Source organism: Phyllostomus discolor, chromosome 4, assembly GCF_004126475.2.
Source record: "Phyllostomus discolor isolate MPI-MPIP mPhyDis1 chromosome 4, mPhyDis1.pri.v3, whole genome shotgun sequence".
In the NCBI taxonomy this organism is placed as follows: Eukaryota; Metazoa; Chordata; class Mammalia; order Chiroptera; family Phyllostomidae; genus Phyllostomus; species Phyllostomus discolor.
This window is the reverse complement of record NC_040906.2, coordinates 127,908,953-127,923,292: the sequence shown is the minus strand read 5'-3', so window position 1 is coordinate 127,923,292 and position 14,340 is coordinate 127,908,953. Positions and strand designations below refer to the sequence as shown.

Genomic DNA, 14,340 nt, shown 5'->3' with positions numbered 1-14,340 from the left:
CCACAGGGTGAAAATCCTACATTAGGCTCTAAACTTTCTGAAATATTAAAAGAACAATTTAGAATGATTCCATTTGCAATATTTTCTCTTACAATGTCTTTAAATTATTAAAAAATTTTTATTATGATAAAATGAATATAAAATACTTTCCCAGGGAATATTTGCTGAAAGTATTTGCAACTACTATAAATAATAATTGTTTTTTTCTTCAAAAACTCAACATTTAAAAAGATACTAATGATCCATCCACATTACAGCTCTCCTGACTCTGGTGGTTGAAAATCACCTCCAAGGTACATTAAATGAGGTAGGTTCTCCCAAATGATGTGGTTCTTTTACTTTTCAATACAAGAACATGTATGCTGTTGTTGGCATATGTCATGGAAAACCATTGGAAATAAACAGGCCACACAACACATTTCCTCTGATTCCTTTCAATTTCTTTCATGTCACTTAATTCTGAAAGTAAAAAACTTCATCTAGGAACAAGTAGATTACCAGTCCCAAATCAGTATGATTTATTTCAAATTTATTGCTGGAGCCATTTGTACATGAAACTTCTGTTTACAAGGAGGTAATATTTCAATGTAATGCCCTTGAGTGATTACCAATTGGGTAACTTACTCACTTTTATATGTTTGTAATAAAAACTTACAGGCAATCTGAACTACATTCCAAAATATTCCTTATCTTTCCTCAAAATCATTCTTCTAGTCTGAGTAGTAGTAGTCAGGGTGAGTATAGAAGCAACCATGGGCAGGGGTCCAACATACTAGTAAGTGTTGGGAACTGCCCTGCCTGGCTTCAGGAGCTGTAACCCCCCATGGCTAAGGCTGAGTGAGCGACCTTCGGACCAGAAGCCACTAAGGAGACAAAGCTTATCTCCCTGGCAGGAGCACTGCCTCTGCTCCTCTTTTCATAACTGGCCCCCAATGCTTGATCAATTAGGCAATGACAGGTAAGATTCCCCAAGGGGGGAATGACCTAGGACAGGCATGACCACATGGAGGCCCCAGGGAAGGACTTGGGGGGCAATGGAGAAAGGGGGTGATGGACCCTCGCCCCTTGGCTTTGACAGCCTGAGATCTCTTTCTGCCTGCAAGATGTCTCTTATCTATTGGCTGCCTTACTTCCTCTGCCTGACTTAATCCTAAAACAATGACAGAAGGCGGTGTATCCCTGTGCTGGAAAGGGTGGGTTTCCTTGGGTGATCAGGCCTGAGAAAGAATATATAAACTCCTTTGAAACCTGCTTCACTAAGAATGCTCTTAATTAAATGATAAAGGTCTGGGCAGGAAATGAGTTTGCTTCCCAGAGTTTTGTAGCCTGTTAGCTAACAGACCCTGACTCAGAATAGGCCCTCAGAAGTCTTTGTATATTATCTGTTGTTTGGTCCTTACTGCCTGACAATGATTAAAGAACTTTACCTGTACCCCTGGGCAAATTAAAAGCCAATACAAACCCTGTGAAGGGAGGATTGGGCGCTCTCCTCTTGGGAGAGTGGCCAGGCCACTCCGAGGCGCCCTCCCCTTGAGAGGGTAGCCATGCTGTCTCTTTTCCTCCACACAGGACTCAGTAGTCCGTGTGAATATCTCATGTCTCATCCATGATGTCGTGGACATTAGGGGCCAGTGTGTGCATCAAGTCAGGGTCAATCTTAACTCTGCAGAGGCAAAAGTAGCCTGAGAGCATAAAGAACCAGTTCTGGGTACTCAAGGTATGTTAAAACAAACAGCTCAACCACAAATGCCCAGGAGAATGTGTTCCTCTTTTCCTTTCTCTTTACCTCTCCATTTCTTTCCCACTGCTGGTTCCATCCCCCCAGAAACTTGTTCAGGCACTTCTATTTGACAAAAGAGATTTTTATTAGCCTTTATGCAGGCTTTAACTGCATTTCTGCTCACCCCTTTCATAGTTAAATTTCTCCCAAGATTGTGGACAGCAGCTCTCCTCTGTTTCACCTACCTTCCCCTCTTCTACCCATTAATCTGTTTTTAGCCTCTCCCACTACAGTGAATCAGTTCTCTGGAAGGTTTCCAGAGGTCTCCTAGTCACCAGTCCGCAGTCCTCATCCTCCTTAACCTCCCATCTGTGCAACTGTTCTAGTTAGCCACCGAATTGGAACACTCCCCATTTGACTTGCACGGGTTTTGCCTCCCTCTCCCCTTCTCCAGTCCACAAATGGAAGCAGTCTCCAAAATTCTGATTCCAATTCTTTCAGGTATCCCTTTCATAGTCATTTAATCCATTTCCATGACTTCAACTATAATTTCTGTTGATGACTCCAGTCTGTCTTTAGTTCTGACCTCTCCACCCACATTTCCATGAGCCTGCTGGGTAATTTCACATGGTTGTCCTGATGCCTCCACCTCAGTGGGTCTAAAACTCAATTTGTCATCTACCTCTTCAAAACTCTTCCTCCACCTCAGCTCATAAGCTGTTCTCTTTACTTCCTCTCTTTTTCTCAGTTGGTCATTACACAGCTTAGGGTGGAAACATCTTCTTCTGATTCATAAGTTAGATAGTTGTGCCACAATTTCCTACTTCTAGGGAGGCCCTGCAAATATTTTTGCCATCTTATTAAAGCCCCTTACTCTTATCTTTGGGAGGTGGAATGACTAGGTGATGAGGGAAATTAGGGAGGGCCCGCCAGCTTCTAATGGACAAGGCTGGTTTATAAAAGGTCCCATCTCACATATGGTGCTATCTCTTGCTCACTGTTGCAGAATGCCTTGTGGATTGGAGAGTGTCAGGCCCATCTTAGCCCCTGGTCTGCAGGTAAGAAGTATAGGTAGGGTCCTTTCTGCCCTAGATCTGGGAAGGACTATACAGTTGACCCTTGAACAACACGGGGGTAAGGGTGCTGACTTCCCTGTGCAGTTGGAAATATGTGTGTAACTTCTGAATCCTCCCAAACTGAAGTACTAATAGCCCAGGTTGACTGGAAGCCTTACCAATAACATAAACAGTCTATTAACTCATATTTTGTATGTCATGTATATTATATACTGTATTCTTATAGTAAAGAAATGAAAGTATTACTTTTTTACTTATTTATTTTTAGACAGAGGAGAAGGGAGGAAGAAAAACATTAATGTGTGGTTTCCTCTCATGAGCTCCCAACTGGGGATCTGGTCTGAAACTCAGGCATGTGCCCTGACTGGGTATGGAACCAGATACCCTTTGGTTCACAGGCTGGCACTCAGTCCACTGAGCCACACCAGCCAGGGAAGAATTGAAAATATTATTAAGAAAATCATAAGGAAGATAAGATGCATTTAAAGTATTTATTTTGAAAAAAATACACGTATAAGCAGACCTCATAGTTCAAACCCACATTGCTACAGGGTCAACTGTGGTTCTTCAGCTATGGCTGAGGGGGCAGGGCACGTGGAGTCAGGAGAAAAGGAATAAGATGCCCCCTTTTGATCTTGGGCTAAGCCACATTCTTTAATCTGACTTTACTCTCAACAAGTTAATATTTTAATTTCCTTTTGGTTCCTTATGTGTGTTCTCAGTTTGGTTGAGAATCCAAAGGGAAGAACAGCTGTACAATGGACCATCTTCTACATAACTGGTACGAAACTCTCAACTATTTTCCCCAACACACTGTCTTCTTTTGGGTGACAGCACTAACTTACTACCATAAAAAGTCAAGAAATTATATATACTTTTCCATTTTGATTTTTTACTTCTTGGGATGTCTCATCCCTACCCCCAAACTTCAAATTTTTGTGACTTGGATACAATGTTAATTATTCTTTTAAAATGACAACCTAGCAGAAAGAAAGGTATGATTTCTACTAAATTAACGTCTAAAATGGATTGATTAGCTGACTTAATATTTATTGAATTCCACAATGGATTAAGCATCACAGAAACACACAGAAAGAAGCAATTAACAACATATCATTATTTGGAGAAGGAAATGATAAATTAACAACAAACAAATCCGAAAATAACAATAGAACCTAAATACTAAATTCTTTCAATGATTTGGTTTGCTTATTATAGTTATCCTTGAGATAACTGATGGAAAGAACAGAAATGAATGCATCTAAAAAGAAATACCTATAATCCTATTGCATGGCAGTTAAGCATTTGCCTGCCAAAAGAGATAAATGATGTTCTGGTGTGCACTTGAAACTTATAAATGGCTGCAGCAAGACTCAGGATGATAACAATTGTGCTGAAGTAATAGCTCAGAAAACCACAATTGCTATTTAGTTGCTTTTTGTTGTTGTTAAAAGTGTAGAGTTTGGGGCAAACTGCTTACCATGCTGTGTTTGTGGTCTTAAGACATGTCTCAAGGATATTTAGGCCATTTTTGCTCACTCACAAATTTTAGTTAATGAAAAGCATAAAGTAAAATGACCTTCCTAAATTCTTAGTCTATGGCCACACCACTCTGAATGCACCAGATCTCGTCTAAATTCTTAGTTATTTCTCTGAGTGTTTGCAGAAGGTTAATTCAGGTTTGTTGTTGTTTTAAATTACTCCACTAGGCCACTGAGTTGATGCAGTAAAGAATTCTTCCTTTCCCGATGTGCCACACATTGCAGGCTCTCAGGATTCTCTTCAATAGTCCCTGCACTGTGAACAGGAATGCACTCTCTCACTGCAGTGGGCTGCGGTGTCAGGAAGCTGCTAAGCAAAATGCACATGATACAATGCTGTCAGCCCAAGTGCCAGAGACCTAGGAAACCTCTCCTGCCTTGTAGTGCAGCCTACACTCTGACATTCAACATTCCCACCTTATACAGCATCTGCAAGCAAAGTGAACTCATAACGGAATGAGATTAGCATGTCAACAACTTGAATGTTTATTTTGTTTTATGAAGTTGTAAGTAAGAGAATAATCCATTGTTTCCCATGCTTATGTATCTGGCATTTACGAAATGCATGAGGCATTGCACTTTTGAGTTTCCTTTACTGTGTACACATGGTAATATGTTAAAGGTCTTAAGAACATCAATGGCTAAGCTTTTAAGCAGAGATGCACAATTGATTTTGTACCATTAGAAAACAACACGAATATAGAGATACTTCAAGCACACACAAAACTTAAGTATTGTCATGGATTCTTGCTTTTCAGAATCTTACAAATTACTTTTTTTATGACATAATTTCTTGTTTCTTAAATATTCCAAAGAGTCCACCTCAATAATGATTAGAATTCACAAATACAGTAATGAGCTACCTTGCCATTATTACTGCAGTTTCCTTATACAAGTAAACAAAACAAAACAAAAGAAACAAAAAACAGTTCCGCACAGCATTGCCTTGAGAGGAGCATAACGCGGTACCACACTTGGCCGGCGGGCCAAGGCTGCAACATGCCGCAGACTGCGGCAGCAGCGGCGGCGTCCTGGCCAGGTGGCAGAGGCCGTCCACAGAACGGCGCACTGCAGCGCACCCGCCATACCTTCTGCGTTGGCATTGAACCAGCGACCACTGACAAATCTCCCAGCCATGAATATACTTTTAGCTGGTTATGAAGAAATGAAAGGGGGCAAGAGGGACAGAAGAGGGAACGTGTGCCTCTTATGTGACAGATCATTATTACCTCCCATTCTTTAAAAAATTTCTCCTCCAAATGTTTACCAGCCAACCCCAAATTCCTTCATCTGCCAGTTCTCTAAATCTGAAATTGCCCTTCCCTTGCAAACACACTAAAATGAGTCAGATTTTACAGTAAACGCATAGGTACATGAGATCTAAAGTGCCCCGTCTCGTCACGAAATTGCACCAAGTTTGGGGTAGCACGGTTCGCGTCTGCAGACCGGAGCGCTCTACTGGGGAGCGCTCCCAGTTAGAGAGGGGTTTGGAGATGGGTGGGCCTCCGTTCCTGGAGGACCCCAATTCCCAGGGAAGGCCCTTCCCGATGTTCACGCTTCAGCGTGCGAGGAACCCCCCCGCAAGCAATAGCTCACCCGGCTGCATCTTCCAAAGCCCCAACCTCAGGGCGGGGCGCGGGAAGGTGGGAGGTTGGGGGTAGTTCAGCGCGTTTTCCCCCTGGCTCCTTGGCGCCCCCTGACGCCGGGCTCCCCTGAAACTCGGTCAAGGGAAGCTGGATAGATGGAAGACCCAAGCGTCGGGGAGCCTAGAGGCACCCGGCTGGCGTACTCTTGGATGGAGCAAACTGGTAGGCGGCCCCGCAGGAGGGCGCTGGGCGCTCAGGCCCGAGCGTAGCCCACGGCCGCCGCCACAGCCGCTGCAGCCATGTCCGCGCGCCCGCGCTGCCGCAGCCCGGCTGTGATGTCATCAGGCGAGCCCCCACCGCGGCGCCCCATTCCCGCCCCCCGCGGGCCACCGAGGCTGCAGCCCGAGCGCCGCGTCCCCGCCCCAACCCACGTGCGCCCGTCTTTGGGATGCTAAGGCCGGCAGCGGCTGCGAGAGGATGCACAGAGCCGGGGTGGCCCCGGCAGCAGTGCAGCTCCTCCCAGCCCGCCGCGTCCCCGGCGGGGCTGCGCCCGGGGGCTGCGCATGGACGCGGGCGGGGGCGCCTGGGGAGGGAGGAGAGAGGCTCCCGACCGCCAAATCCCTGCCTCGTCGCCGTCTGCTGAGTCATGGCAAGCGCTGCCCGCAGCCCTGGATCACTTGCTTAGAGCTTTTGGCGCGGGGTGCGCAGCCATTGGGCTGGGCGCGGGGCCGCGTGCGCCGGGCATGACGCGCTGATCCGCGCTCGCCCGTGCCCGCCGCTTCTGTGTGCGCCCCGCACTGGTGCCTGTGCCGCCGCCCTCCAGCCCCGCCGCCGAGCTGTCCCCGCCTCGCCCGCACCATGATCGCCGCGGCTTTCCTGGTCTTGTTGAGACCCTACAGCATCCAATGTGCCCTCTTCCTCTTGTTGCTTCTGCTGGGCACTATCGCCACCATCGTCTTCTTCTGCTGCTGGCATCGCAAGCTCCAGAAAGGGAGGCATCCGATGAAATCGGTCTTTTCGGGTCGTTCAAGGAGCAGAGGTAAGACGCGACGCGACGGGTTTCCTAGGGCTGGGTGGAACGTTTAAGCTGATTTGGAGTGTGAAGCGCAGTTGGCTTCCCTTTGCGCTGCGCCCTATCTCCATCATTGCCCAGTCCCCAGGCAGAGTACATTTTTGGATATAACGTCCCTCGCCCTTTTTCCTTCCTCCAGTCTGTTGGGTTGGGGGATAAACACAGCGATTATAAGAGGTGGGAAGACAGGCGCGGACGCAAATTCTTAGTGCCAGTTTGCTAAAGCCACTAACGGTAATTGGAGCGGAGCCCGAAGCCTTCCTTCACCTATCCATTGCTGACTTTCTTCATGGAGAGTTAGGGGCTCTCCAACTCCCCCAGAACTTTTCCTAAAACTTCTCGTGTTGAAATCATCTAGAGACCGGTGGCCTAGTAACCTCCCCGCCCTACAGGATGTCCCCACTGAATTCGAGGCGTCTGGAATATGCCTTCCTGATTCCTCACCCCACAGGTAAGGTATCAGTTATTCGGCAGGTAAAGAACAGGGAGTTAAATGAAGTCTCGTTTTTCTCTTTTTCTCCCCAGATGCTGTTATGAGATCTCACCACTTTCGTTCTGAGGTAATTTATTTAGCGCGCACGCTCAAGGTCAGAAGAAGTTCTCTTTCCGAGTACCAATATTAATCATACTGTTAAGAAACCAGTAGGGCATTGCATGGCGAGCATGCTGCCCCCAACCGAACTAGTGCCCAGGGACGAGTTTTAGCAAATTTCTTGTGTAGTGGAGCCGCTGTAAAAGGGGGGGGGGGAAGACAGCCTCTAAATGCATTGCAGACCTTAGAAAACTTAGTCTGGGGGTGGATCTCAGCTTCGTTTAAACCTGTAGTTTGCCTGCGGAAGCTTTCTGGGTGCTGTCAGCTGGGGTTGGTCACTTGGATTATCCAACAGCAGAGCTTTTTAGAAGTTAGTGCAGAGCAATTCGATCCACACGCATTTCATTTTAGACTTTAATCTTTACGTTACTGTTCACTGATAAAGCTCTCCCATGTTTTATTGGGGCCATATGATGATTTTTGCAAAGTGATGGTGGTAGTAATCGAACTTTATCTGATTGTGTGTGCAAGCCTCTACTCTCAAAGTGTGGAGCATCCCTCCAATGAGCAGGTGGGACTGCTGAAGCACCAGCACCACTGAAGAGATAACAAAGTAAAACAAAAACATAAGCTCTCCCCCACCCAGCACTTCTTTATGAGTTTCCAGGACAATCCCACTTAGTATGAGATATTTTCCTGTTTTAAAGAGAGTTTCACACAACCAGGCTTGGAAATTACTGGTACCAATGCTTGTTGTGGTTTACTCATGTTAGCAGACTTCATAGTTAGACACGCTCCATTTGCTTGCTGTTTGAGAAGTTATTTTACATTTCATTTCACTAGTTAATAAGATATTTTATTGGACTCGGGTTAATTGAAAGCTTTAAGTGCATTTTTATAACAGCCTTCTAATGTTGCACAATGAATAATTCTACTACATGTAGCCCTAGAGAGTGAGAACTCTGTGCACAATTTAGTATACTTAAGAGAATAAATTAGCCAGTCAGATAACTGGTCCTTTCCTGGCTTTACTCTAACCAGCTGTGTGGTGCTGGGAAACTCTACTCAGCACCATAGCTTTCTCATCGCTAAAAAATGACTAATAATAATATTGGCAGGGTTGTAAGGGGGAAATTGATTTCAGGTTTACAAGTAATTATGTTAAAAACCCACTTAGTTCATAGTAGGCATTCAGTACTGAATAGATATTATTACATTTTGTAAAATAGAATTAAAAAATGTAAACATAAAAATTTGCAAATTTTTAAAGTCTTTATTAAATTAATCCAAATCTATGGAAAACAACACAAACTATGTCTATCATGAAGCTGCACTTTTTGACTATCTACTTTATTTACTAGGTTAACCTACACAGATATGACAAAAATAGTGGCCAGGGTGCAAACATCAAAATTTAGGATTTTGATTTTAAAAAGAGATTACCAATTCTGTACACATACATGGTAGAACCAGAATAATAATCTTGTTATTGATTATTGTATTTGTCATCAGGTGTTTCAGTTAAAGCACAAACAGAAAAAAAAATGAGATAGAACTATATCTTGTTTACTTATCTCTCAGTTAAGCACTTGTCCGGAGCTTGCATTTGGGTAGCAATGCTGGGAGCAGTTGTTTAATGCCTTAACTTGTTTCACAAGAATGCTGGTACAGTCTGACATCCTGTTTGACTTCATATTTGCCTTGTCTGCTAGACTGTGAGCTCCTTGAGGGCATGGACCATATCTTTCATTTAAGGGTGTATCCCCACTGCTTGGGATAGTGGGTTCTTAATAAATACTTATTGAATGAATGAAAAATTTCTTCAGTGGGTGCCAGTTCCCATAACTGGGCAAATAGAACTCAGATTTGGGCAGAGAAGAAAAATACACATTCTCAGGACATTGCTCAGAATTCAACATTGGCTGAATCCCTACTCTTATCTTTCTAGACTTTTAATAATTACCCTGGAGTTTGTATTAAAAATGTAAGTCACTGATTATAACAAAATGGATTTGGCCAAATTATCTCAGAAAATCAAATGCAAAATTAGCTTAATTTGTTGATGGGCTACCTGGGTTCCTTTGTGTACCAAGTTCCTTCAATAAACAACTGAAAGAATATTATTTTATAAGTGAAAATCCTGAGACTGTGTTACAGGAGAATGTCATATTTCATCACTGTTTTATGTTGACCGCAAATAAACATGTTCCCCTAAGGGTAATATAGGGAATGTTTTCTTCTCCCTTTCTTCCAAAATGTCATTTCCTGTAGTATTTTCTCTTCGAGAAATGCCTCTGAATTTTTTGTATTCCTGTATATTAAAAACTTAGAATTTGCATGGCATAGTGGATATTCTTTTTTTTTAGCAGTCGCTTCTCCAGACTATCAAAGAAACAGTTTTCATTTTCTAACATGCCATAATCATAATGAATTAAGAAGTCAGTGCCTTGTTCCTCATTCGAATCTTAGTAAGTAGGTAATTCATGCTCAACAATTCCATAGTGGTCAAATAAGAAAAGTGAGTTTAGGATCTGCTGACTCATTTTGAAATCTGGAAGAGCTTTGGGAAAGCCCTTCAACACATGGAAGAAGTTCAGTTAGCACTTTGATGCTTTACTTGGGAGAGGACATTGCTTCTGCTACCCACATGCCCAGCAAGATTCCAGCTGGGCAGGGAATTTTAGGATGTACCTTCCCAGATAGAGAAATACTTCTCCAGGGAAGAAAACCATGGCATTGGACCCAGTTTGCTCTGGGGAAGTTCTGCAGCAGGGAAGGAAGCCACATCTCTCATCCGAGGAGCTCCAGCTTTTTTCTCTTCACTGAGAATGTAATAAATACATTTCTCCAACTTCGTGTCTTCCTCCTGAAACTAGAAATAAATAGTAAAGATGTTGATAAGATGTTTTGGAACCATAACCACCGCCAAGTCTTTGTATTTTCACTTACTTGCAAACTTGTCTTTACTAGCTTTTTATTAATCCTTTAAATTTTAATAATTAAGATATGAGAATGTGAAATTATTAATCCATCTGGCAAGGGCTGAACAGTATAACCCCAATTCACTGACAGGTAAAAAAAAGATAAATAGAAACAAGTGTTTTGTGTATGCAGATAAAGAACATGCATAGCAAATTAATTAATTAATTAATTCTAAATTGCTAATGAAAAGAAGTGATTTCACATTGATGTAGGACACAGTCTAGAAACCAAATGCTCATTCTGTATCTAAGATGTGCACTTCTGAAGATTTATAATGTTTTATGCTATGACTTTATACAATGATTAACTGTTACCCTAGATTCCTGTGGTGAAAATCAGGCAGTGACAATCTTGATTTTCAGGAAACTTTAGAAAGTGATATGGGTAATTGAGGTACCATTAGGTTACAAGAAGGAGCCCTGGGAGTACTTCAGTAGACTGCAGACAATTATAATGCCCTTTGAGAATACCTAGAGTGAACAGTGGTAAATGATCCCCATTCATCAGCTCAGCAGAATAAGGGAAGCCTTGTTTGATCAAAGGAGGAGAGAGAGTGTGTTTTATGTCCATCAGGATTTGAGTAAATATCTGCACTTCCCATTTCAGGTAAAGGAACCGAAAGAGTTAACTCAAGTTAAGCAATTCTTGAATGGTCACATAGCAAGATAAGGAGTGAGTGAGACAAGCACGCCCTGCTATATTTTGTCTGCCTGGTGGTGTTGAACTGTGTCACTTTCACAGCTGAGAAAGTAATAATTTGCCCGAAATTCTCAATAAAAGAGAGAAGCTAAGCAGAGTGAATTTTTAGTGGACAGTTCTTAAAAGCTAAATAAGCAAGTCCATTAGGTTTTTCCAGTGATTATTCAGGTTATCCTAAGTGAAAGGATGGTCTACACAAACCCTCGTGGCCTCATTAGATTCCCAGAGTGACCCTGTACCAAACCATTGAAGAACGGTCAGTAAAATAACCACATTTCACAGCTTCTTATTAAATTTACATCTTTCATTCAGAATTACCCAACTTAGTGGATTAGAAAAAATGATAGTTTATTATTTAATTATCTTTTGCAATTAGTTTATCTTTACAAATAAATTCTTTGCCTAGAGTTAAACTCCAGGTCTAAATTAATTTTTACTAATTAAATCAGCCTTAATTTGAACTGTGCAATGATAGAACGTTCATTTAGTGTCACACAATTATTTAAAAAAAACACTTTTTTTATTGTGTACGAGGTTCGATGTTAGATATAGGGCTAACAAAGGATCCAAGTCATAGACCCTGCCCTTGACAATTAGTTCTAGGTCACTCCCAATATCAGCGCTGAAATTTTATAGTTACTGGTTTCTTCTGTTACAGTAACTGAACTGCTGTGCCGTTTCCAACTATGAGTCACAAATGTGATGAGAGCATCAGAGGCTGAGGTGTACCAGTACAGCCAGCACATTGTACAAAGCTCACTGTATTCGTAGATGCTCATTATAACAGTCACTACGACTGTATAGTTTACCCTTCAGCTACATGGTGACAAAACAAAATGCTAAAAGGAAAAAAAATAAAGGAGGGAAAACCTTTTTTTCATGCACAACTAATTAAACACAAGCCAGATGAAGATGAAAAAAAGCTTTTCCAGAGAAATTTGCCTCTTTGTCTAACCTTAAGGTTCAAGAATGACTGTTTGTGAGATTTGGATTATAAAAATATAATCAGGCTAACAATGACAAGTATTGTTCTAGTGAAAGGAATACAGTAGTAAAGTTCAAAAGTCCTGATTTTGAGTTCCAGCTCTGCTATTAACTAACTGTGTGATCTTGGTCAAGTGTCTCCGTGTCTCCAAGATGTATGGTTGGTGTTCTTACTGGTAACATGAAGATGATCTCTGAAGCACCTTCCCAAAGTAGTGGGCCATGTTTCTGGTATGTGTAAAAGCATCATGCTAAAAAGGCATTATGTAAAACATGATTCTTGCCTTCGGGGAGTTTAAGGCAGGCAAAGATAAAAATATAATTAGCTTAAGTACCAAGTAACAAATTATGAATAGAATAGGAATTGTTGGAATAGTTCTGATGAAATGATTGCTCCTAGCTGGGGTGATCGGAGAAGGCCTCCAAGAGGAGGTGATGTTTGTGCTTAAGCATGGGGTTGAGTGATACATAGCTAGACAGAGAGAGAATGAGAGCAATCCCCCAGTCCAGCAGGATGGTGTGAAAATAGGCAAAAATTTAGGAAGGCACACCTGTTTTCAGAGCTCAGAATACACCAATAGGATTAGAATGATGGGTTCTTGATACTGCATAAAGGAATATAGAGCTGGAAATATAAGTAAGTCCCAACTACAATAAAAATATTCTTGTATACTATTTGACAATTGACAAAAGCCTTTGACATAACATTATTTTATTTGAACACCTTAGGAGGCTACCTGCTAGAAGCCCTTTCAAGAGAAACAAAAATTGCCATTGTTTTTTTCTGGTACTATAGCAAAATGGCCTCATCACTTTTTTTTTCACTCTGAAGGAAAATGGAGAGTCGTGGCTTCTGCTGTAGAGGGCCTGGGAAATTGACTCACTGTGGGCCTTTCTGGTCACTCTGAAGCTCCACTTTTGCAGGGCGCCATGTTTTTGGGTCCAGTGCACAGGGATCGCTGTGTTATATTTTGATTGCAGACACCATGTGTGCAGGGATTTTGACACCCTGCTCATGTGTTCAGTGTTCATGACAAATCCCCATGCAAAAGTATAATAAATTTGCAGGTAATTCATTATGTACAAGGCCATTTTTATCTGCTCTGAAATACATTATGTTTTTATAAAGTATTTGAAGAGTGTGTGTCTATATTTGAACTTCTTCCTTGAAAATTCCTTCCTTTTGCACCCCCCTCAAATCCTCAGGCCTACTTCTTCACCCTCAGCCTGTGACCTTTGTCTCTTAACTCACAGAGAACATCAGTGCCATCAAGTAATAGCACCTTAAACTTCTTGCCCCTAAAAATTAAGTGAACATCTTAAACTTCCCTCCCAGTCCAATGGAAAATTCATCTGTTTTCTATGCTTATATTTTATGCTTATGTTGTGAATTCCTTTTTTTTTTTTTTTTTAATCTTTTGGGCGATGTTGTTCCATTATCCCTTACTTTTCTTCTCTATTTCACCAGCTCTTCTCTTGGCAAGAGAGGTTTCCTGAAAAAGGCTCTTTATTTTTCACCACCTATTCCTCACCTCTCGTTCATTCTTCAACATAGTACAATGCAGCTTGCACTACGGCTACTATTTAAAGTCACTTAAGCTCCCCAGTGATTTCTAAGTTGCTAAATGAAATACAGGATGGGGCAAATGTGGGTTTACAGTTATTCATATGGAAAATAATAGAATAATTAATAAATAATAATACAAGTACAAACTCTGTTTTGTGTATTCATGGTAAATCTGCTTTTGCCATACCCCATATTTGAGTCTTTACTATAATTGACCTATCTTATATTTGACACTATTGGACACTGTTTGCTTCTTGAAACTCTTCCAGGATTTTGGGCAATACTTTCTTTTTTTCTTTTCTTTTTTTTTGTATTTGGTAGACGTTGACATTTATTAAACATGTTCTTTTAAGTATATTTTATTGATTATGCTATCACAGTTGTCCCAATTTTTTTTTCCCCTTTATCCTCCTCCTCCCTACACCACCCACCTCACCCTCCAGCATCCCTCCCCTCACGGTTCATGTCCATGGGCAATACTTTCTTTATTCCACCCCCCACCCCTTCCCTTTCTGGCCATGGCTCCCTCTGTTCCTGCACTGGGTCTTCTACTTATATGTTGATATTCCCAAGGTACTGCC

General features: G+C 42.0%; 2 protein-coding genes across 11 annotated transcripts in view; one reads left to right on the top strand and one right to left on the bottom strand.

Moving 5' to 3' along the window:
- The window catches only part of BEND6 (BEN domain containing 6), a 58,769-nt gene extending 52,517 nt beyond the window's left edge, over positions 1 to 6,252 (bottom strand). The window contains exon 1 of one of the 3 annotated variants that reach the window (XM_028509799.2): positions 5,934 to 6,252. The gene's annotated coding sequence lies outside the window, so the exon portion shown is untranslated. The remainder of the gene's footprint in view (positions 1 to 5,933) is intronic. The other 2 variants (XM_036024289.1, XM_036024290.1) reach the window with 2 other exon arrangements.
- Positions 6,253 to 6,753: 501 nt separating this feature from the next.
- DST (dystonin) overlaps positions 6,754 to 14,340 on the top strand; it is a 447,461-nt gene continuing 439,874 nt past the window's right edge. For 4 of the 8 annotated variants that reach the window (XM_036024266.1, XM_036024286.1, XM_036024282.1 and 1 more), the window contains exons 1-2: positions 6,754 to 6,962; positions 7,521 to 7,582. In XM_036024266.1, coding sequence (XP_035880159.1) covers positions 6,782 to 6,962; positions 7,521 to 7,582 — 243 coding nt within the window. In that variant the 5' untranslated portion in view covers positions 6,754 to 6,781. The remainder of the gene's footprint in view (positions 6,963 to 7,520; positions 7,583 to 14,340) is intronic. The other 4 variants (XM_036024287.1, XM_036024285.1, XM_028509342.2 and 1 more) reach the window with 2 other exon arrangements.